Genomic DNA, 25,235 nt, shown 5'->3' with positions numbered 1-25,235 from the left:
GGCAGGAGAGTTCGGACTGGAAAACGACTGGGAATTCTGGCTACCGAGGAAGGGATGAAGAGAATTAGCAAAATGATAGATCCCCACATGTTTTTCATAAGGCATAGTTTATATTTCTAACCAGGTGAACCTTGGGTCGAGCTCCAAAAGTTCTTACTTCTCTTTTTTTAGCGCAGATGGAGACGCTCTCCGAGAACCAAAGTGAGTCTTAGCGCACCCCATCCCCTTTGCCTTTAAAGGACCCCTCTCCTTCCCGCCACCCACAGCAGCTACTACAATTCCCGGCAAGCACTGTACAGCGCCGCAGGGGGACCAGGCCGCGCGGAGACTTGCCCCGCGCGGAGCGTGCTGGGAGTTGTAGTCAACGAGCCTTGCTGCGCCTTCTGCTGTTAGGCATTCCAACTTGGTAGGTAGTGATGCACTGCAGTAGCAGGTTCCTCGCTGTCGTAATCGCAGTTAAACGTGACCGAGGATTGCGCTCTGCTGCCCTGCGGTGCGCGCCGCATCGGTGCCCTGGAGCCGAGCTCCGCCCAGGTCCACACCCGCTCCCTTGACAGCCGGGCCGGGCGTCCAGCTTGGCCCGGCCAGTGGCGCGCAAGCGCAGCAGTCCGCGGCGCGCCAAGCCGGCGTGGAGGGCAGGCCCTGCGCGAGACGTTCCCGGCCGCAGGGGCGCGCACGTAAGCACGCAGGAGCGTCACGTGGGGCGCCGAGGATCGCAGTGCGCGCGGCCGCGGCGGCTGGTGTGGGGTTGAGTCAGTTGTGAGACCCGGAGCTGCGGACCGGCGGGCGGCCCTCCGAGCCGGCGACACAGCGGTGGGCGTCGGGTTCGGGAGCCGAGCGCTGGCCCCGCGTCGACCCGGGCCGAGCCGCGCCGCCGCCCCCCGCCCGCAGCCACCGACCGGCCGCCGCGGGCGCGCCCCCGCTCTCCGCTGTCTCTCCGATGGCGTCCGCCTCCGGGGCCATGGCGAAGCACGAGCAGATCCTGGTCCTCGACCCGCCCACAGACCTCAAATTCAAAGGTGGGCTGGCGGGCAGGCGGGCGGGCAGGGTGGCGGCCGCGCCCGGGGCCCCTTCCCCCTCCCCCGCCGCCACGGCCCCTCCCGCGCGGGTGCGCGCGCCCCCGCCCCCCGCCCGGCGAGGCCGCCGCCATCTTGCGGCCCGCGGGCGCCTCGGTGCGGCGGTGGCGCTGGGCCCGGCCGAGCTGGGTCGGGCGGGGCGGGGCGGGGCGCGGCGGGGCGGGGCGGGGCGCGGGCGGGCTGGAGGGGGCGGCTCTGAGCGGTTCCCCCGGGAAGCGAACCCCGCCTGCGGGACAGTGTATCTGGGACTTGAGTTCCCGCACCGAGGACTAGCGCAGGGATCATGCAGGTGTGGCCGTTCCAGGGCTTGAAAGAGCAGCCTTACTGCCCTGCAGGGTTGCGTCCTGGAGAACAGCCATTAGGTGGTTTTCCTTGGGAGACGTTTGGGGTAGTCAGGAATTCTAAAGTGTTGCGTTCTGGGGTTTTGACAGCCGTGTTGTGTAACTGCCTTATTTTGCAAGCTCTTCAGTGTCTTCAAATTTCTTTGAATGGAAATGTCAGGGAGCTGCTTGTTAGGTAAGGAATTGATCTTAAGACAACCCCACGAAGTATTTTGAGAGGAATAAAGTACATTTTATTGTGGCAAGTTTGTGTGTGCAGCCTGATTTTACATGGTTTTCGCTGATAAAGAAAACACACCTTTGGGGAATCATGAAATGACCCAACTCAAATAACTGTTAACTTAGGATGGAGGAGTTTAGTGTGTGGTATGTGTTCTTTCGAGAATTTAAGTATTTTGCTTTGATTTTTTGGCAGGCGGAGTTTACAGAGGAAGTTTCTTCTCCTGGATAACCTGTGTGTATTGCCGCTAGGAGCTTAGACGCCTTTAACATGAGTTTTAGTTCAGGAAATATTCCTAGAGTTTGACACTTTCACAGTTGTAATGTTTTCATAGTAAGAGACTATTAGTAACAGAGAAGTAAGTTAAAAAAACAATCGTAGACTCTACACAGTGACGTAAAATATATTTAACCTAGTTAAGATATTGAAGAATTATTGGCTATGATATAGAACAGGTTGTTCTTGTGTTATGGATGAAAGTAATTCACAAGGCCTTTTAAAGTTTGGACATCAATTGACTTTTTAAAAAAGTTTTTCATTGAGGAATTTATAGGGACACGTTGTTTAGTAAACACTATTAAAAGCTTGGTGACATGTCTATGTTTAAGATACTCAACAAGGAGTAATTTATTCCAGAGGTATCAGCTAAGCAAGGTGGAGAAAAGATCCATAGTTTGTAGTTTGATGGGGAAAACGCACAGTCAACAACAGTAAAATGTGTTATGTTTTATCTTAGAAGGAGACAGGAAGGCGTATAGATGCTGTAATAGATGCAGAGCAAGCATGAGGAAAGAAGTCCCTTCCTCCTCCTCCCCTGCCCTTGCTTAGGAAGCTTGTTTTCAAATGGGGAAGAGGAGGGGGAGGGCTGGGGAAGGGAATGATTTGCTCTTCCAGGGATGTGAGAGAAGGTTGACTTATACTTAAATACCTAGTGGTTTGCTGTGTGCAGTTTAAGGTGGGTAATGGGGAGGCCTGGGAAAGAGGAGGGGTAGGATGAATTAGGAAGTGACATTTGGTGTCATTTGATTGCTTCTTAAAAGTTGTCTTAGTCAAAGGTAAATAATTTGCTTTGACTTTCTAATGAGCAGTTCAACATTAAGTGAGGAGACTCATTTAAAACTTACAGTGTCTTCTTTAAGAGAGAAAAAGCCTTTAATTTTGCCCTAAGTCACCTGTAATTTTTAGTTTAAGCAAAAGTCAAAGGATAGTTTTTCAGAATGTCACCTTCTGGTAGGTTTATTTGAACTATTTTGACTACATTTGATTAAGGTGATTTCTCCAAGAATGAGTGATTTAATCCTTCTGTGATTGGGTGGTGAATTTTTCTGTTCCATGCAGTTCATGTTCAGTTATCTTGATATGAATTATCACCACTTTGCCCAATTGTGGAGAAGCTGATACCAACTTAATACGTTTTCTATATACCACAATATTTTATTTGGAAGTTTATTGTTTTATACAGTTGTTTATGAAAGTACTTTAATAATAATGTAAAGAATTCTAAAGTAGTTCATTTATTGAATTAGTAAAGAAAAAGAGGTAAATATTTTCAAATTCTGTTTTTTGGTCCTGGCAGTAATTTGACCTAGAATTCAGATTTGAAATTTGGTACTTACATGTGAGAGACTTTTCCTTTCTTTCTTGCTTTTTTTTTTTTTTTTGATCATAAAATTTCTTCCTTTGTATTATACAACTTTTTTTTTTTCAGCCTTTTATTAGTTTTGGAGGAAAGTTTGGAGAAGAAGGTTTAGAAAATAAGTTGTGGATATTTTCTTCCACCTCATGATTAGAGAAAGAGGGAAACAGACCCAAACCATTGCATTAAAGGTGGCCCATTAACAATAACAAATCAGTAAGGAGAAGTAAGCTCTCTGAGGGACAAGGGACACGTGGTGTGTCAGCCAAAGCACCTTCGAATAGCAACACGGTGCTCGAAAGTGGCCCAAGTGAGGGTATAGACTGCTCCTCCTCTTGGTGGTATTTGGCATGTGTTGAGGTATTTTCAGGTAATGCCTATTAGACAGTGGCCCCATTAGACCTCTGAGGTGACCCCCTCCCCCCAGGACATAGAAGTCATCTTACTGTTTCATTCCTTCAGTTTTTAAGGAGCTTTCAATTGCCCACTGGATGACAGTCTATTTTAGTGTAGCTCGTGAGCACTTCTGTCATGTGCTGTCTCCTCTTGTAACACCTTTCATCTGCTCACATCCACACTTTCTTTTGAGAAGGAAAAACCCATCTCTTCTCCAGGCTTGATAGCTCTTTTTTGCTGGTTAAGGTAAAAATCTTTCATGACTCAGACCCTGCTCCATCAGGTGTTTTTTCTGTCATGTCTTCAACCTCTGGCTTCTTCTTTAAATGTAAAAACACACATACTCTTTCATTTTTTTTTTTTTTTTTTTGTCTTTTTGCTATTTCTTTGGGCCGCTCCCGCGGCATATGGAGGTTCCCAGGCTAGGGGTCAAATCGGAGCTGTAGCCAGCTCGGGATCCGAGCCGCATCTGCAACCTACACCACAGCTCACAGCAACGCCGAATCGTCAACCCACTGAGCAAGGGCAGGGACCGAACCCGCAACCTCATGGTTCCTAGTTGGATTCATTAACCACTGCGCCACGACGGGAACTCCCTCTTTCATTTTTAAAACAAATCAGCAAACACCACACTTCATGGACTCCCAGCTCCTCCCTGCACGTCCCTTCCTTTGCATCCAGACTTCTTGGAAAAGGAGTTGAGTTCCTTGTGTCCGGCGCCTCTTCTCTGTTCCCGAGATGGCTGTCTGTCCTCACTACCTACTGATTGCACTGTGTTCTTTGCCAGTCTCTGTCTCTCTTGACCCTCTTTGGCACTTGGCATTATTGAGATAGTTACTCTTTAAAAACTTGGTTCCTTTGACTTCTGTAACACAGTTTTCTAATTTTCTTCTTGCTCTCTTCATCATCTCCTTTGTCACCTCCTTTTTCTTAAATACTAATGTTTCTGAGATTCTGATTTGGTTTCAGTTTTGTCTCACTCTGAACTTTCCTTGTTCACTCTCCTTGTTTTGAGGCCTTTTCTTTCTCCTCGTTCTCTCTTTGCACACATTGGTACACACCCAAGTCTGTGTTTAAATCAGACTTAAAATCAGCTTTAGATCACATACTAATTAGTTCTTGCCTCTCTGGATTTGAATGTTAGTCAGATGTCTCAAACTCAGCATATCCCAAAGTGGTTTTTTACTACCCAAGCCTTCTCTTAGTCCTATATTAAAAAAAAAATTTATAGTGGCATTGTGATTACTCATACCAGAAATGCTGTGCACATCTAATGTATTTCTACATCCCAGAGATAACTCTTGAATCTATCTTGTTTAATGCAGTTCTGTTTCTAAATTCATTTATTTGTTTTAATTCACTCAGTTATACAAGAAAGATTTGACTTTCTGCTATATGTAATGCATGGTGAATAAGTGTTGGAACTACAGTTTTGAGTTAAACACAATGTTTATTTTCATAAAGCAGTTCTCATGGAAGCGGTAGACACTAGTCAGATGATCAGAGGAGATGTAGGTATGTAAGAGGCATGTGAAGCTGTGGTGAGAACGCAGAGCAGGGGACTTGATGGAACAGGGGAAGGCTGCCGAAGCTGGACTAAGGTTTTCCAAGAATGAGTAGATGTTATCTAGGGGAAGAAGAAAGGAAAATGCAATAGCAGCAGCATGTACACGGATCCTGTGGCCAAAGGAACGTAAACATTTACCTGCTGTTCAACATGTTCAGTCACCTCTCCTGTTATTTACAAGGCTGAAAGGCAGTGTGACAGTAGTGCAATCAGCCAGGCCGACTGTGGTTTTGGTTTGGTAAGTCTAGTAAGAAGTTTTGTTCTTATCCTGACCCACTGAGGGGATCTGAGGGGGAAGACCAGTAGAGGTGCCGTGGTAACGGAGTGTCATCACTCTTGGCAGTGATATGAAGTAGTATTAGAGGGGAGAGAGTTGAAATAGGCTGTCTCGGCCATCCATGCAGGAGGTAACAGCTTGGACTGGGGACTGGTGTTGGTGGTGGGGAAAAGTGAAGGAGGGTGCGGCAGGTGAGCCCTGGGGATATGTTAGGTATGTGCACTGGGAGGGAGTGGAGCACCTCCATGCTCTGAGGTTTCTAGCTGACGGAACTGAAGGGGTGACTGAGGAAAAACGCCCCCTGGCTGAGGACCAGGGGCGTGGAGAGTGATCTCATTAAATAAGCTAGTTTGTAATGCAGAGGTGACTTGCAGGGAGGGTTCTGGGCTTGGGGTCATTTTCATTTCTTGACTTGAGGTGTTCTCTTTTCTCCACTAGTCAGAGGCTGCTCCCCTTTTCTCCAGGGTTCTCCTCTCCAGCCTGTCATCCACACTGGTGCTAGACCTGCTCCTTCTATGAAATGGAAAAATACGTATATAAAAAATTGGGAGGCCTTGATTGATTTAAGTTCTTCAGAGTTTGGTATTTTATTTAATAAAGTTTTATTTTCAAAGTTTAGTGTTTTGTGATTGTTGGTAATTTTCTTGTTGGTTTACTGTACTGGTAAGACCTTCCTTAATCATATAGAGATGGTCTGTGAAGAGCATCTGTTGTAAAGGACCCTTTTATTTTCTCAGAGGTACTCTCTTTCTTGCTGCTTTTGGGGCTTACCTTGCCTGACCTTTCAGTGAACTCTTACCTGTCCTTTGAACTACTACCGACCTACCTTGTACCTACTACTTAATATAGGATGGATCTTGCTTTCTCTCATAAAAGTTGGTTTAAAAGAAAATTACATGTTTGCTGTTATTTGCAAATGCTTATTTACTGGGTTTGTTACAACTGAAATGTGACTCAAATTCTTCTAAGTTTAAAATTTCTTATGAAAACTTTCAAACATTGATAAAATCTCTAAACACTTGAATTTGGTAACATACATAAATTTAATGATTATTAGTATTTTACTGTTTTGGGGGGTTACTGCAATACGTTATGAAAAATTAAAGCTTTTTTATTGATGCAGTATTTTAAACCAATTTTGGCTATCAGAACCCTTCAAACCTAAATACTTGCATGTGTGATTCTAATAAACAAAAAAAGGGACATTTTCTTTCTTTTTTCTTTTCTTTTTTTTTTTTTTTTTTGGCTGCATCCATGGCATATGGAAAGTTCCTAGGCCAGCGATTGAATCTAAGCCACAGCAGTGACAACTCCCAGTCCTTAACCACTAGGCCACCGGGGAACTCCCAAGGGACATTTTCTTTACATAATCGTGACACATGTCACTTCAAAAATAATTCTTTAGTCATCTGACATTTAGTCTATTGAAAATTTCCCATAGTCCTTTTGTTTAGTTGGTTCATTCAGCAAATGCACTGCACTTTGTTATCAAGTATCCAAGTCATCTTAATATTCAGCAGTGCCTTTGCCACGTCTTTTTTACCGTGGTATTTACTTGTTGAAAAGATCAAGTCATTGTCCAATGGAATGTCCCATATTCTTGATGTTTCTTTTTTTTTTTTTTTTTGTCTTTTGTCTTTTTTGTTGTTGTTGTTGTTGTTGCTATTTCTTGGGCCGCTCCCGCGGCATATGGAGGTTCCCAGGCTAGGGGCCGGTCGGAGCTGTAGCCACCGGCCTACGCCAGAGCCACAGCAACTCGGGATCCGAGCCGCATCTGCAACCTACACCACAGCTCACGGCAACGCCGGATCATTAACCCACTGAGCAAGGGCAGGGACCGAACCCGCAACCTCATGGTTCCTAGTCGGATTCGTTAACCACTGCGCCACCACGGGAACTCCTCTTGATGTTTCTAATATGTATTTTCCTGTAAATTGAATTTAGAGTTAAGGGCTTGAAGATTCAGTTTTCAATGTTTGTTTGTTTGTTTGGTCTTTTCTAGGGCCGCACCCTTGGCATATGGAGGTTCCCAGGCTAGGGGTCTAATTGGAGCCGTAGCCGCCACCTACACCAGAACCACGTGGGATCTGAGCCACATCTGTGACCTACATCACAGCTCACAGCAATGCCGGATCCTTAACCCACTGAGCGAGGCTAGGGATCGAACCCACAACCTCGTGGTTCCTAATCAGGTTCTTTAACCACTGCACCACAACGGGAACTCCACAGTTTTCAATGTTTTTTGGTAAAAATACTTCATAATGGAATTTGTCATGTGTGTAACGTCTGGTTTTCTGACTTCTAGCAATGTCAGGTGGATTGGTGATGACAGCCTTGTTCCTCCCTTGAAAAGTCCATTAATATGAGTGCATTTATGGTAATATGTGGGAGGAAAAAGATCAGAAAGAAAATAAGGTTAGCAGTCATTAGCTCTTTTCACTTTTTCTTTTTACTTCTCTGTTTTCCAAGGTTTCTACAGTGACAGTTCAGTGCTTTTTATAGTAGGAGAAAAAATTTATTTTGTTATTAGACATGATACTTTGAGAGATTATATTGTTTCATTACTTTATCTTTTATTAATAACTTAAGCTTTTACATAGTTAAAATCTTTTTTTTTTTTTTTTTAAATAAGACAGTTATAGGAGTTCCTGTCGTGGCACAGTGGTTAACGAATCCAACTAGGAACCATGAGGTCAAGGGTTGGATCCTTGGCTTTGCTCAGTGGGTTAAGGATCTGGCGTTGCCGTGAGCTATGGTGTAGGTCGCAGACGCAGCTTGGATCCCTCGTTGCTGTGTCTCTGGTGTAGGCCGGTGGCTACAGCTTTGATTAGACTCCTAGCCTGGCAACCTCCACATGTCTCAGGAGTGGCCCTAGAAAAGGCAAAAAGACAAAAAATAAATAAATAAATAAAAATAAATTTAAAAAAATAAAATAAGGCAGTTATATAAGGTGAGTAGAAAGCAAATCTGTAACCATCTAATAACAGTTCACAGATCAAGGCATATAAAGACAACTAGAAAACCTTGTTTGTTTGAAAGCAAATCTAATCTGCAGCTTCACAAATACACATAAAGTCTGTTAAGTTTCATTGATCTCTTACTTCAGTACCAATTGATGGTCTCTTGTGAGATGTATGGTAGATTTGTTTTGGGTATTTATTTCTCAGAGACTGGGCCTTGCTCATAGACAGTATTAAGGAGGCAAGTGGGCCTAAGCAGTATGTAAGTTCAGAGGATCCCTCTTGCTCCAGATAGTGCTGACTGGTTGGGTGATGGGCCCCTTTCTCAAGGCCAGCCAGTGTAAATAGTGACTGGACACCATTTTGATTCCTCCTCTTTGAATGTGACAGGCTTTAGACTTTTAAGGTCACATGGGCTTGGAGACCGTGGCTGACTTGGGCCATGTGCTAGCAAAAGTAACTAGTTAAGAGAGAAGAGGGAGAGAACAGCAGGCAGAAGAGATCTTGTGTTTCCAGGCATCACTTTCTCTTGAATGCAGTCTTTTCTGTGTCATTGAGATTGCTTATCTCTTTATGATAAACTCAAGTGTGATTTTATTTTTCGTAATAAAATTCCTTGCTTAAATAAGATTAGATTTTGAATTTTGTATTCCTTTTCTAATATTTCATTGTTAGTATACAGAAATGAGACTGATTTCTGAATGTTAATCTTATATCCTGCTCCTTTGGTAAATTTGTTGATGAGTTTGAGTAGTTTTTGGGTTGAGTGCTTAGGGTAAGATTAGATTATGAAATTTATGAGAATATGTTCAATTTTAGGTTGTGACCCCTGTTTCACTTTATAGAAGTAAACTAGACTTGATATGTCATAATTTATGTCCTAAATTTTTATAGACAAAACATTCAAATAGATTCCAGTTTTGATATTGTGTTGTTTGTATGCCTTGGTCTACTTAGTTACTTTTCTCTGGCATTTGGAATGTTATCTGTAACTGGAGTTATCAAGATTTGGTCCCATTTTCAAAATTCAGGTTTAAATGAATGAGAAGTTTAGTTTTGTGTATTTCAGTTTTTAAAGAAAATGCTTGTATTCCATTACCATTAAAAACAGGTATGTTAATTAAAGAAGTGGTAATATGAGAAGGCTTTAAAATACAAGTTTGCAATACAGGTTTCTTATGGACCTACATTTTGACAGCCTTTATTTTGTAGCCATATACTTCCATATATTAATCATCCATATATGCTTACACATATGTGTATGTGCATATATATCTATATATATATGCGCACACACTTTTATTTTGGTTCTTGGATAATCTGACGTGAATTGGAGTGACTGCAATACCTTTAAAGGTATAGAGTACCTTTATATCACAGAGTGTGTTTCTTATTTAGTTTGTTTTCTCTATGAACAAATTTTATTTTTTTAGCTTATACAGGAGATGAATCGCTTGGTCTTGTTTTCTAAGTACTGTTCCCACTGCCCAAAGGTACCTTTTTCTGAATCTTTTCAGATCCCCCACTGCTTTAAAAATAAAAGATTTTGGAGTTCCCGTCATGGCTCAGTGGTTAATGAATCCAACTAGGAACCATGAGGTTTTGGGTTTGATTCCTGGCCTCCCTCAGCGGGCCAGGGATCCGGCATTGCTGTGAGCTGTGGTGTAGGACGCAGACTCGGCTTGGATCCTGAGTTGCTGTGGCTGTGGTGAGGCCAGCAGCTGTAGCTCCTATTGAACCCCTAGGCTGGGAACCTCCATATGCCGCAGGTGCAGCCCTAGAAAAGGCGAAAAGACAAAAAAAATAAATAAGTAAAAGATTTTATGAACAGGTTAATGTGAATATACGTTTAAAAGTCCCTTCCGATGATAAAAATCTGTTTAATATAGAAAGCTGAAAAAGTATAGAACACTACGCAGCAAATAAAAATTATTAAATCATACCACCTACAAATAACCACTGTTAACATGATATTTTTTTGTTTTCTGTGTACAACTCTTATATCCTGAAATTTTTAGTTGATATTATTGTGATCATTTTCTAATGTTATAAATATTTCACTTCTACTCTAAGGAGAGCTTTAGATCTGTAAATGATTCTAAAAATATTTCAATTTCTCCTGAAATATCCATTTCTCTTTTATTTTCTTCCATCCTCTCTACCTAGATTTTAAAAATTAATATAAAAGTCTTTAGATATGGAACACTTCTGTTTTCAAAATGCTATTAATTTCAGTGGCATGCATACTTAATGTTTAATCTTGGATTCAAGAATTTAAAATATTTTTTATTTTATTTATTTATTTGGTCTTTTTTTGCTATTTCTTTGGGCCACTCCCACGGCATATGCAGGTTCCCAGGCTAGGGGTCTATTGGAGCTGTAGCCCAGGGCCTACGCCAGAGCCACAGCAACGCGGGATCCGAGCCGCATCTGTAGCCTACACCACAGCTCACGGCAACGCCAGATCGTTAACCCACTGAGCAAGGGCAGGGACCGAACCTGCAACCTCATGGTTCCTAGTTGGATTCGTTAACCGCTGCGCCACGACGGGAACTCCTAAAATATTTTTTAATTGGTGTGTGTACATGTTAGTTTTCTTTAGAAAGTTAGGTAGTGGAAGGACATATGTTTTATATAAAAATGTTACACATCAGGGAGTACCTGTCTTGGCTCAGTGGAAATGAATCTGACTAGTATCCATGAGGACGAAGGTTCAATCCCTGGCCTCGCTCAGTGGGTTAAGGATCTGGCGTTGCCCTGAGCTGTGGTGTAGGTCAGCAGCTGTAGCTCTGATTCTATCTCTAGCTTGGGAACTTCTTCTTTTTTTTTTTTTGTCTTTTTGTCTTTTTGTCATTCCTTCGGCTGCTCCCGCAACATGTGGAGGTTCCCAGGTTAGGGGTTGAATCGGAGCTGTGGCCACCAGCCTACGCCAGAGCCACAGCAACTCAGGATCCGAGCCACATCTGTGACCTACACCACAGCTTACGGCAACGCCGGATCCTTAACCCACTGAGTAAGGGCGGGGATCGAACCCGCAACCTCATGGTTCCTAGTCGGATTCATTAACCACTGAGCCTAGCCTGGGAACTTCTGTATGGCACAGGTGCAGTCCTAAAAAGAAAAAAAAAAGTTACAAATCAAAATGTTCTACCTCTGTGTAAGGACAATTTATTGTTTACTCTTTCCCACTTGTTTTCAGGACTGGTCACAGAGATTTTTTTGTTTGTTTGTTTGTTTTTTGTATTTTGTCTTTTTGCTATTTCTTGGGCCGCTCCCGCGGCATATGGCGGTTCCCAGGCTAGGGGTCGAATCGGAGCTGTAGCTGCCGGCCTACGCCAGAGCCACAGCAACACGGGATCCGAGCCGCATCTGCAACCTACACCACAGCTCACGGCAACGCCGGATCATTAACCCACTGAGCAAGGGCAGGGACTGAACCCGCAACCTCATGGTTCCTAGTCGGATTCGTTAACCACTGCGCCACCATGGGAACTCCGATGTTTTAGGTCAGAGTGAGCAGCCTGTGCATCAGAGGGCCAGAAAAAGTACTCCTGAAATGTTTATGGTAGCTTTTACAAAATATCCATGTATTTTAGGGTTGACTTACCTGCCATCTTACCTTAGAGTAGGTATTATTTAATTAAGGCAGTAAGCGAGGGCGTTCATAAATGTCACATAATTTTAGAGCTGAGAGGAGCTGTGGAGTGGTTTTGTCTGCTAAGCTAAAGTGAAGGGTTAAATGTGCTAGAGAAGTTAGCTGATGTGCTTGAGATCAGTCACCTTGTTAATGGTTTTAGATCTTAAGCCTCTAACTCAGCGCACTGTGTTAGGCTTTTTTCAAGTCAATACATCAGTAGCAAAACCCCAACCCCAGGCTTCCAGAGGAATGAAGTTTAAGTGCTTTGATTTTTGAAGGAGGCATAAGTGCTTTTTCATGGAAAGGTGATGGGTGGGTGGGTATTTAACTGTGATTGGAACACTGCTATGTTAGCTGAAAGTGGAGCAAAAGAAATAAAAGACATGGTTTCTCTCTATTGGTCACTTCTAATTATAACTTTATGCTTCTAGAGTGGGAAAACTTGTTTTTTTTGACCATACACTATATTAAGTGAATTTTGGAGACTTTTCATGATACATTTTGAAATTCTTTGTTGATTATATAATACAGATAAACAGGGGCAGTGAAGTAGTGTACATAATCAAAACTTTTCTTAAATGTTAGTGGTTTAAATAAAATAGTGAAGTTTGACTTTGTATTAATCTCAGGGTCCATACTCTTGTAATTAATGGTAATTAAACCTCGTAAAAAGATATGTTTAGTACTTCAATAACTAAACCTTCTTGAATATAATTGACTCATTTTGTTTCCCAGAAAGTGGTACTGTTTATTTTTACAGCAATATTTGTATAACAGTATTTATTTAGTACCTGCTATGCCGTGGGTTGTCTTGGCAGCTGCCAACAGAACAAAGACCCAGTCTTCATGGAACTTACGTTTGCTTATGTCCGAGATTTCAGTGTGTTTGGGGGAAAATACATAGAAAAGATAATTAAGGTGACTTCATTTAAAAAAAATTTGTAGTGAAGATGTTTTAGGGCTTTCTTTGACATAAAACAATTAAAAAAACCCTATTTTCTCGGCGTTTGATACTTGTTTCCAGAAATGTTTGTCGTTGACCTGCAGAACCAAGGGAAATAGAATATCCATTTTAAAATCTTCTTATATTACTGATTTGACTACAGTTTCATGCTTTAATGCTGCAGAAATCTACCTGGAATGGCTTATGAATTAGGAAATACATGTAGCTAGGTAGTTTGCATAAAATACATGGAATTTATGAGCATTCAGGCTCTGGAGGCCAGCCTGCTTGGACTCCCCATGCACATTTCTTTGTACTTGTATGACCTTGGACGAGTGTTGTAACTTCTGAGTCAGAGTTGATTCATCTGTGCAATGAGGATAATAAGTGATAAAAGTATCAACCTTGGAGCTCCCATGATGGCACAGCAGTAACAAACCTGATGAGTATTCATCCATCAGTAACAAATCCATGAGGACGTGGATTTGATCCCTGGCTTTGCTCAGTGGGTTAAGGATCCGGCCCTGCCATAAGCTTTTGTGTAGTTTGCAGACACGGCTTGGATCTGGCCTTTCTGTGGCTGTGGCAGAGGCCAGCAGCTGTAGCTTCGATTAGACCCCTAGCCTGGGAACTTCCATATGCTGTGGGTGCGGCCCTAAAAAAAACAGAAAAAAAAAGTATCAATATCATAGGCTTGTTATGAGGGTTAAATGGCATACTTCATGCAAACTTCTTGATACATGGTGAGTACCCAGTGAAGGCTAGATTTTAAAAACTTGTGTTATCACTGGTTTTACTATTACTGCTGCTGCCATGCTATGATTACTGTGAAAATTCTTATTCTGTGTACTACACAGCATATAATTCAGATGTGTGATTAAATTAACAGGACACATTCAGCAACATCATCCCTATGTTACTGGAAAACTGTTTAATCAGTGATATAGCTGTTAATTTGCTAAAACCTATGGAAACATTGAAGTAGTCATTACCGACTTTGCTATGGCTATGCTATTTATATTTTATAAAGTATATACATGTTATTTATATATTGTATTTGAGCTGAGTGTCCAGCCTTCCTCATTAGGATTTTTAACCTATTCTTTTTCAGTACAGACAGGATGAAGAAGTGAAAACATGATGTTGGAATAAATGATTTATGAATACCTGGAGTCATAGCATTTGAAACAAAGCATGCATACATCTGATATTTTGTGGTGTTATTACCTGTTGATTAAGAAGAGTCCATGTGACTACTCAGCAATACTCCAGTTAAGGCCTGTGTTCACTCCACTTCCTTCAGGGATGGGTTTCTTCTCAGGAAGCTGATGGTGGGTGAGATAAGACATGTGCATAAGCAGTGGAAGAAGGCGTGTGGGAGAGGTAGTGGTACTGGTACTGTGCCCAGGGCATTGTGTGGTCAGCCTTGTTTCTCCTTGGAGATGCATGCTTGTTTGTCGTGGTGTCTGGTATTAATCATCCAATAGCTTACTCAGCCTGGTCCTCCCAGCCAGGGAAAGAGAGTGTCTCAGGAACTGCTGAAGGGTCTGAAACGTTAGCCTGCCACCCTTTTATGGGTGTGGCAGAAGACAGGAGACTCCTGGGTTTAGAGACAGAGGACATCCAGGGCACTGCAGCCTCATGGGCTCCATATTTGTGTTCTTTTCCTTTGCCTCACGTTCCACGGGGGCAACACAAAGGGGTTCAGTTTAGGAGGACACTGCCCACATGCTGGGTTTGTTTCTTGGCTAAAGAAATCTTGAATTGTGTGATGAATCTTTCCTCATGGGCTGCACAGAAACCTACCTGACCTTTTTCCAGAGGAAGAGCTAAACTTCATCACATTGGACAGTAAAGAAACCTGCCCTCTCCTCGGGAGAGGGATGTTATTCTCCAAGACTGTTTACCATAGTGTTGCAAAAGGTGCAGAAATGCTAGGGACCATGGAGAATGGTCCTCAGCAGGCCTCTGAGTAGCGGATCTGAATAGACGTCACAGAGTATGAGTTAATGTTCATCTGCGTTGCCTGTTTATTCTTGAACTGCATCGCAGAGGCCTTTTCTATTTCTGAAGTCCTCCATGCTATATTCAGGACTGAATATCCTGAATTAAAACTTGATTCTCTTCTCAGTAAGTAGATATTGTTGAACTCAATTGATATGCATGCTGAGGTTGTTTAGGAATGTTACTTTGAAATGCATCAAAATAAGAAGGATGGAGATGGACAGAGGTGGCTAGGTGGTTTGATAGGTGTCAAAGCAAATAATGGCAAAATATTAATTGTAGAGTCTAGGTAATGTGTATATGATTGTTCACTGTTCAGTTGTTTCAGTTTGTCCGTTTGAAATTGTTCAAAATGTTGGGGGGAAGGCTAACTCTCTCTCCCCTTCTCTCTTCCAAGTCAGTTTTCTTTGCAACTAAACAAGGCTTGTAATTGCAAGAAAACTTTAATGGCAATTTACATCAAAATATGGATAGATGATAACCATTTTTAAGAATTGTCTAGTCAGGAGTTCCTGTCATGGTGCAGCAGAATTGAATCTGACTAGGAACCATGAGGTCGTGGGTTCCATCCCTGGCCTTGTTCAGCAGTGAGTTAAGGGTCTGGCATTGCCATGAGCTGTGGTGTAGATCGCAAATGCAGCTCAGATCCTGAGTTGTTGTGGCTGTGGTGTAGGCCAGCAGCTGTAGCTCCGATTGGACCCCTAGCCTGGGAACCTCCATATGCCGTGGTGCGGCCCTAAAAAAAAAAAAAAAAAAAAAAAGGAATTATCTAGTCAGAGTGGTTTTACTTTTAGCTGTTTTTAGCTTAACTGGGTTCTTTTTAAGATTGGGAGGTTTAGAAAACTATTTAAGTTAGTTATACGGTGTTTCATGCCCCAAATACATTATTTAGGTGAAGGAGGCAAGCTAGTTTCACTTAGGACATCTTTCTGGGTGAGCTGCTCTCAAAGTTTTCTTAACATTTTTGAAATTTGAGTTTCCAAGTTTTTTTCCCAACTCTTTCACAGAGGCCATATCTGTGTATGTTACATTTCTATCTGATGGGTAGAGTTTGGGGCTGAGAATAGGATTTCTGGCTTACTGGGAACGATAATGTAGAGTTAGAACAGAATACCTAGGAACGGGAAGTGTCATGGCTACTTAAAAAGGAGGGCCGCCTGTGTAATTAAAACTTAAGAGTTTTTTGGAGTTCCCGTCGTGGCGCAGTGGTTAACGAATCCGACTAGGAACCATGAGGTTGCTCAGTGGGTTAACGATCCGGCGTTGCCGTGAGCTGTGGTGTAGGTTGCAGACGCGGCTCAGATCCCATGTTGCTATGGCTCTGGCATAGACTGGAGGCTGCAGCTCCGATTGGACCCCTAGCCTGGGAACCTCCATATGCCGCGGGAGCGGCCCGAAGAAATAGCAAAAAGACCAAAAAAAAAAAAGAGTTTTTTATATTTATTTTTCCAGTCAAAAAGTGCAAGTAAATGAAATCTGAATTGTGTGGGATTTTGATTTGTATGGACTATTTTTACATATAAACTGAAGTTTCATCTCTAAAATAGCAAGTATGTGTAAGATGTTACTGGTGATTGGTAACCAGTTTACTATCAGATAATGTTAAAATGGGCTATTGTAGTAATTGTTTCTAAACGGTAAAGTAAGCATTTATATCGGACAAATGGCAGGATTTTCCTTATTTATAGGGACTATGTTTTAGAAATTTTTAAAACAGTATTTCCCATATAAGTTGCTTCTAATGTCTCACTTTGTCATCAAAATTGGTTTTCACTGTTTTTTCAGTTTTTATTCTTTTAAGGTTACATCAAGGGTCAGACTTTCTTTAAAACAAAAAAAGTGATTGTTTTTCATTAAAGAAAAATGTGTACAGTTTAAAGGATTATCAAAAAGTAAATAGCTGTGTAATCACTGTTCAGGATAAGAAGTAGAACTTGGCCTGCATTGCACCAGGCCTCCTTGTACCCTCTCCCAGTTAACCACCTCCTTTTTTTAATTTTTGTCTTTTTAGGGCCACACTCATGGCACATGGAGGTTCCCAGGCTAGGGGTTGAATGGGAGCTGTAGCCGCTAACTTACACCACAGCCACAGCAACGCGGGATCCAAGCTGCATCTGCGATGTACACTGCAGCTCATAGCAATAGTGTAGATCCTTAACCCACTGAGTGAGGCCAGGGATTGAACCCAAGTCCTCATGGATACTTGGGTTTATTAACTGCTGAGCTATGATGGAAACTCCCACTACCTTCTTTTTTCCCTACAAAGTTAAGTGCTGTTTTTTTACAATAACTACTTACTTGTTTTTCTTGGTGGCTTAACTGCCTAAGTATTGCAGGGGATAAGTTTTCAGTTAGTAAAACAGGAGATTATTGATATGATCCAGTGGTTTTTAACCTTATATGACTCAATATCCCATTTTAATATTTTATATTTTGTAATGTCCCTTTTACCATCCTGAAATGAAATTCATATATAAAATTACCTAACAGCATACGTAATTAAAATTTTTAATATAACACCCTAACTGTAACATAAAGGAGAAGAAAGTCGATTTGTAATGAAATAGGCATTTTGGTGTGTCAATGTTTGGGCACTACTAGAAGACATAATGAAGTAGCCAGATGCTTGTAACCTACTTAAACAAATAATTTTGGGTCTAAGGGAAGTATGGCAAGAGTTACCTGATAGAGGGCTAACCACGGTTTTCTGTAACCTTTTGAAATAAGGGCAAGAGAATATTTATGGAGATGGATAGAATCATGTGAGTGTGTCACTTGCACACATCTTTCAGCTGAACCAGATGTGTGGTAGTAGATTCACATGTCCTAAGTGACGTTGCTGGTGGTTACCGAACACAGGTTCCTGTGCCTGATGCGAGGTGAGGCCAAACAAACAGGAACCTTGGAGGTAGAGCAGAGTGTTTGTTGCAGGGCTGAAGGAGCCCGGACTTGTGCTCAAGCCTGAACTCCCCCATGGCTTTCAGGGAGTTCTTATAGGCAAAATTTGAGATGAGGGCTGCAGGATGGATGGTTTCAAGTCAGGGAGGACTAAGAGGCGCTATGCCTCTGTCCTGCAAATAAGACACGGAAAGGCTTTTGTGCCCAGGAGGGCCTCACAGGGTCCTGCTGGGTTGCAGTGGTAGAATAACTTTCTGTAATGGTGAATTCACCAGTTTTGGAGAGAGAGAACAGTTTTCTTGTTTTACACACTAGATGTATTTCTAGAAAAGAGCCTTTTTACCAGTGTGTATTTCTGGAGGGGTATTTGAGAGTTTGGTGGGGTGGGCATAATATTGCATTGTATAGTTTTGCCCTGCCACTGCAGAGTGGCTGACACCCTGCTAGTCTCCCCAGCAGCAGCACCACCCAGGCCTAATGTCACGCAACCCTGGGATGTAGGGCTCTGTTGTAACAGATAAGTCAGGTAATTTTTCTCTGGTTTTGAAGGCCTGTAAAGGTAAATTTTCATCCATAATACACCACCCCCTAACCAAATCTCCCTCTTACCCTCACCCTCCAAAAAAATTCAAGGTAAAATGTTGTGAATATTTACTTATCCATGTTTTTCTGGAGTAGTATGTGGTTTTCATTAGATTATTAAGGAATTCTGTGACCCGCAGAGGGGAACCAGATGATTATTAAATCTGGTTATTCTTATGCCGATAGTCATTAGTACTTGCTAGTTTTCCATTTTAACTGGGAAAATGGGCTCAGACTCTGAACTATCTGTTGGGAGCAACTGTTATTGTCCTTTGGATAGAAGGGCAGAGTGGAGCAGTAAACCTCAAATTCATTTGGTAGGTGGGTTTATTATGGGTATTTTCATATTTTTACTGATAAAGGTTAATATATCCAGTTAAGACTTGTTTTGAATTGGTGGAGTTTTTTTTATTTTAACATGTTAATCTTCATCTTTAGATAGTTTTCATTCTAGATCACAGTCTATTGTTTAAGATTTATAAACCCTGATAAGGCAATGTAAAATGTAAGCACTGTTTGAGAATTCCTATGTTGATGAAAATTGACACATGGTCATTTTCTAACCAGATTATTATTATGCTTTATTTTGGACAATTGGTATTTTCCTCTAAAATTGGGGAGATTTAAAAAACTGAATTTAGGAGTTCCTGTCGTGGCGCAGCAGAAATGAATCCAGCTAGGAACCATGAGGTTGCGGGTTCGATCCCTGGCCTGCTCAGTGGGTTAAGGATCAAGCGTTGCTGTGAGCTGTGGTGTAGGTTGCAGATCAGGCTCGGACCTGGCGTTGCCATGGCTGTGGTGTAGGCCAGCAGCTGTAGCTCCAATTCAATCTCTAGCCTGGGAACCTCCATATGCTGTGGGTGTGGCTCTGAAAAGACAAAAAAAAAGACCAAAAAAACCCAAAACTGAGTTTAAAACTTTAAAAGTCTTATATGATTATGTTATGAAAATATAAGACTTTCAATATTAAAATTTTGTAAAGTGTTTCTTTTGTTATTTTACTAAAATTGTTTTTAAAAATTCATACTTATGTATTTCCTCGTTGAAGTAGTCCCATAAAACTTTGCACATTCTCAGTTATCTATAGTAATTTATGAATTTTGAGGATGTTATTGTTAAGAAATGGAATCTATGTCTTGAAGATTCAAGTTTTATCAGTTTAAAATGTGTCTCTAGCCGGTGATGTTGTGGGTTCACAGAGCAAAATGGCCAGATTGGAGCTTTCTCCTTAGCTCTCCTCTGTCCAGTGTATGGTGGACTCGTTTGCCTTTTGCCAAAAATGCAAGCAGTTGGGATTGAAGAAGCAGCAAAGGGTGTAAAATAATATACAAATTGAATGATTAACTTGGCCATGTAGTTAAAGCAAGCTGTCCAAAAGACAGTAGTTCATATATATGCTATAGATGTACTTTAAAAAACTATGCATACTTGTTGATATAAATGGTTGTTTTACATTGATTTTTTTTTCTGTAACTAATTCTCTGCTTTTATATGTTTTCTTCTAATGTTCTCTTATTTCTCTCTCCTTCCTCTCATCACAGTTTCAAATCTTTGTTAGAAAATATCTTACAACCCAGACTTTAACATAGGCTTCATCTCTTAGGACTTGAAATAAGTGCCTTTTAATGGCATTTCATTTGAAGTCTATTTCTTTTCCTCTCATTGCATTAGGCAGATCTCTTCTCAGCCCCTATACTCTTCCTAATGCCTTTTCATTTGGCTATATTTGTTTTTTTCCATCAAGCCTTTGTTTTAGATAATTTTCCAATTTTCAACAAAACGGGAAACTTTTTCAGGCAGAGTTGGGGAATTTTATCAGTCTGGGCTTCATACTATACATATTTTAAAGTTTTTTTTTTTTTTTTGGTCTTGTTTGTTCTTTTCTAGGGCCGCACCTGTGGCATCTGGAGGTTCCCAGGCCAGGTGTCTAATTGGAGCTGTAGCCACTGGCCTATACCAGAGCCGCAGCAACACGGGATCCAAGCCGCATCTGCAACCGACACCACAGTTCACAGCAACACCGGATCCCCAACCCACTGAGCAAGGCCAGGGATTGAACCTGAAACCTCATGGTTCCTAGTCGGATTTGTTAACCACTGAGCCACGACGGGAGCACCTATAGATATTTTAAAGTTTGTTTTTTTTTTTTTTTTGGTCTTTTTGCCATTTCTAGGGCCGCTCCTGCGGCATATGGAGGTTCCCAGGCTAGGGGTCAGATCGGAGCTGTAGCCACCGGCGTACGCCAGAGCCACAGCAACATGGGATCCGAGCCGCGTCTGCAACCTACACCACAGCTCACGGCAACGCCGGATCCTTAACCCACTGAGCAAGGGCAGGGATCAAACCTGCAACCTCATGGTTCCCAGTCGGATTCATCAACCACTGTGCCACGACGGGAACTCCAGATATTTTAAAGTTTTAAAAGACATGCTTGCTTATTCTTGTCTATTTAACACAGGAAAGATGGACCTTTATAATATTTGTCTTTTTAATGGTTGTCTTTGATTTCAGCTGTCTAGGGTTTTTTTTTTAAGTATAACTTAAAATTGTTTTAGAAACCACTTTAAATTGTTTTTGGGTTAGAAGTGTGTGGCTTCCATGGGACATAGTTTTAAAGTTTATCTTCCATCTCCAAATTAACAGGTAGGTATTCAGTTTATTGTTTATAGCCGTATAATCTACCTTTAGGCTTTTCTTCAACTAAGAACAAAAAAAATGGCTTTATTCTTCCCCCCAACTCCTAATTTTTTTTTTTTTTTACAAAAAGTGGTTTAGGACTTACTTTGCAGTTCTGTGTTGTTTGGCCATTGAACCAAAGCTTAAGAAAAACCTTGTGTTTAGAGCATGTGATACAGTGCTCATAATAAACAGTTGATAGATCTCTGAGTGAAAGAATGGACGCATGAAGGCATCCAGCCTAGTGGAGAACAGCAGGAGCACCCTCCTTTGGGTGTATCTTCTTTAGATGGAGAGGTTTTGTATTTGGCTCCGTCAAGTGAATTTGAAGATTGGCACTGGTTTGTAGGCCATTGGAAATCCTGATGTTTTCAGTACTGTGGTGAGAGTACAAGATAAGAGTACAATTGTGGGTTTATTTTGTAATTGAAACTTTCAAAATACATTTTTTTGATGTAAATAACATTCATGTAATAACTTAATAAAATCCGGTAAGGAATGAAGAAGAAAAGACAATTCCTCTGTGCGTCTGCACCTGGGGGGTGCTGTTAGGTGATTGGTGTACTTTTATGCACAGACAGCAGGACACAATCTGCTTAACCTGAAGTTCTGTACATTCAGTTTTGAATTCTGCACACATGTGTGTGAATCCAGTTAAAAGTTTTTTCCCTGTGTTTGGTTTTTAAACCTTACAGGCCCCTTCACAGATGTAGTCACTACAAATCTTAAGTTGCGAAATCCGTCGGATAGAAAAGTATGTTTCAAAGTGAAGACGACAGCGCCTCGTCGGTACTGTGTGAGGCCCAACAGTGGAATTATTGACCCGGGGTTGACTGTGACTGTTTCAGGTAGCAAATGTGTCCTGAATTTATGCTTTTGTCTTACTATGTGCAAACTGTTGCAGAAAATTTCTCACCCTTATCTTGAGGTGGGGTGTTATGTGGTTGATTTATAAGCAGTTATTGTCAATTTAGAATGTTGTCTATTCTTTATTTCTGCATCTTACTACCACATTCTTTGCCCTTATTATTTTATCTTTGAAGAATTGTTTCATTTTTGATTGGTCATTCTCATTCAGCTCTCTAGCTGTAGCTAAGTATTGCATGCAGCTGTAGAGGTATTATTCTAAATCTTTTGCTTAAAAAGTGGAAGAAGATAGAATTATTCCTATTCATATGGTTAAAAGTCCCCAAGAATCCATGAAACTGTTCAGAATGACCTTTTCTCTAAAGATTCTAGCTTTGCTCAAGTTTTACTGTATTAATGTCTCTTAAGAACATGTGCACTTTTTCAAAGCACTTTCTCCCACATAAGCCCCTTGTATTGAGCACCTGACTTAGTGAAAACTCAAGACCCACTCCCACTAGTTACTGTTCCTATGGCAATGCCCTGGGTTCCTCTCCACCGATTCTTAGAGCAGAAACTTTCTGCCTTTCCCCTGAAGAGTCTTCCTCCAGCAGCCTCCCCTCACTTCTTTTTCTCCTCCCCCTTTAGCGCTTAATTTTTTGGATTTACACTTTTAATTTGTGTGTGTGCATACATAAGACTATACACACACGCACATGCATATATATAAATAGTTTTACATGGTCTGCAACCATGGAATATAACGGTCATAAAGTCTCAGCCATGTTTTAAGTTTTCTTTGTATTCAGTTCCTAGTGAATAGCCTAGAGTGGTTATTCAGTGAAGGGTGTTAATGGAAATTTATTGTGCGTTGTCTGGGTCCAGAGCATTTAATGCTGCACATTTTCTGATGCTGTATATTTGGCCCTCAGTTTTTTTTTTAACCATGATGCGAGTTAATGGACTTCTCAGACATACTTTAGAAATAAGATTTTCTTATATAATTGGTATTTCTTACACTTGATAAATTGCATTTGTCTTTTTGAAAGTGTTGCCATCTCTCTGTCTTAGAAATCTGAATATTCACGGAATAATTTCCACAGTATTGTATATATATTTTGTATAATTGCTGATTCAGTCTTTATAATCTCTTATTAGATTTATATTGCATAATTTAAAACCACATGGAGCTTCTAAAAACCCTTTTGTAGGACACTGAAAATCGTAAGTGCTTAGAAAAAAAAATTGACTAATTTGGACACTAGCAAAGTTATAGAAATCATGCGCCTGCTTGGTTTACTTGTGCACTTTGTTAGAATCATTTAAAGAAATTGATAAGCTCTTGTTGAATAGGTGTATATTTAAAACCTATTTTGGAGGAGTTCCCGTCGTGGCGCAGTGGTTAACGAATCCGACTAGGAACCATGAGGTTGCGGGTTCAGTCCCTGCCCTTGCTCAGTGGGTTGGGGATCCAGCGTTGCCGTGAGCTGTGGTGTAGGTTGCAGATGTAGCTCGGATCCAGCGTTGCTGTGGCTCTGGCGTAGGCTGGAGACTACAGCTCCGATCTGACCCCTAGCCTGGGAACCTCCATATGCTGCGAGAGCGGCCCAAGAAATAACCAAAGACAAAAAAAAAAAAAAAAAATATTTTGGAAAAATTAGTTCTGTCAGAATACTAATATATGGTAGTAAGTGTTTAAGTTACTTTAAGTTACAGAATTTCTCCTATAAATAATCCAGTTGTCTAATTTTAAGAGATGCTATCACTACATACTAAAGTGAAACCTAAATTTATAAGTAGTTTTAATAGACAGTTTACTAGATTTCGAGTTTACAGGCATAATAGTTAATGTTGGCAAAGTTTTGCAAGTTTTCTAAATTGCTGTTTAGGGAGGGCAATTATAGATTGGTATTTATTTTTCAAATAACCATTTGCTTATTTTGTGGGTTAAGACTTTGCAAATCAGAAAGGTAAATAATTAAAACCCATTAGAAACCATAAAGTTGATTCTGGATCCTTACTGTAAATAATCCAGTGTTTGGTTTCTTGCACTCCTCTTAGTTTTTTCTTAATTTGCTACAATTAGTGAGATACTAGGAATGACAAGAAGCAAATACAGAAGTCAATGTAATATGTCCTTTCTTCTTATTTAGTAATGCTGCAGCCTTTTGACTATGATCCCAACGAAAAGAGTAAACACAAGTTTATGGTACAGACCATTTTTGCTCCACCAAACATTACAGATATGGAAGCTGTGGTGAGTATAGAAGTTGAAAGAAATTCATTTTGGTAAATGTTTTAAATTTTGGGTTTTGTTCTCAATTGAGAAACCTAGTTTTTAAAATTTGGAAAAATCTGGAGTTCCTGTAGTGGCTAGTGGTTAACAAATCCGATTAGGAATCACGGAGTTGTGGGTTCGATCCCTGGCCTTGCTCAGTGGGTTAAGGATCTGGCATTGCCATGAGCTGTGGTGTAGGTTGCAGACGTGGCTCAGATCCCATGTTGCTGTGGCTCTGCTATAGGCTGGTGGGTACAGCTCCGATTGGACCCCTAGCCTGGGAACCTCCATATGCCGCGGGTAGGCCCCAGAAAAGGCAAAAAGACAAAAAATAAAAATTAAAAAAAAATTAAAAAAATTTGTAAATCTGTTCACTACAGAAAATCCTGAGAAATTTCAAGAATGAAGGAATTTAAAATAGTATTTCTTACACACAGTTTAGAAATGCTCCTGTTAAGAATAAAGTCCTGGAGTTCCCTTCATGGTGCAGCAGAAACAAGAGCCAACTAGAAACCATGAGGTTGCGGTTCGATCCCTGGGCTTGCTCAGTGGTTTAAGAATCTGGCGTGGCCATGAGCTGTGGTTAGGTCTCAGATGCTGCTCGGATCCCAAGTTGCTGTGGCTGTGGTGTAGGCCAGCAGCTGTAGCTCCAGTTCGATCCTTAGCCTGGGAACCTCTATATGCCATGAGTGCAGTCCTAGAAAGCAAAAAAAAAAAAAAAAAGAATAAAGTCCTATAATCTCTAGGGATGTTAGTGTGATTGGGACGGGTGGTGACAGCAGCTCTTCTTAGGGTGTGTACAGAGTGGGTACCTGTGGTGGGGGTCCTGCAGAGCCATTCCCCCTGCCCCAGGAAACTACATTGACTCTCTAACTGTCCCTTGAGATGAAACCTGCTT

The 25,235-nt window shown here is 41.3% G+C and overlaps 1 protein-coding gene across 3 annotated transcripts in view; it reads left to right on the top strand.

Annotated features, from left to right (window-relative positions):
• Positions 700-25,235, top strand: part of VAPA (VAMP associated protein A) — a 41,938-nt gene continuing 17,402 nt past the window's right edge. Inside the window, exons 1-3 of one of the 3 annotated variants that reach the window (XM_021096053.1) lie at positions 700-1,019; positions 21,909-22,061; positions 24,213-24,316. In XM_021096053.1, the coding sequence (XP_020951712.1) occupies positions 941-1,019; positions 21,909-22,061; positions 24,213-24,316 (336 nt within the window). In that variant the 5' untranslated portion in view covers positions 700-940. The remainder of the gene's footprint in view (positions 1,020-21,908; positions 22,062-24,212; positions 24,317-25,235) is intronic. The other 2 variants (XM_021096054.1, XM_021096055.1) reach the window with 2 other exon arrangements.

Source organism: Sus scrofa, chromosome 6 (assembly GCF_000003025.6).
Source record: "Sus scrofa isolate TJ Tabasco breed Duroc chromosome 6, Sscrofa11.1, whole genome shotgun sequence".
Taxonomy (NCBI): domain Eukaryota; kingdom Metazoa; phylum Chordata; class Mammalia; order Artiodactyla; family Suidae; genus Sus; species Sus scrofa.
Note: the sequence above shows the minus strand (reverse complement) of the source record. Positions and strands in the feature narration are given on the sequence as shown.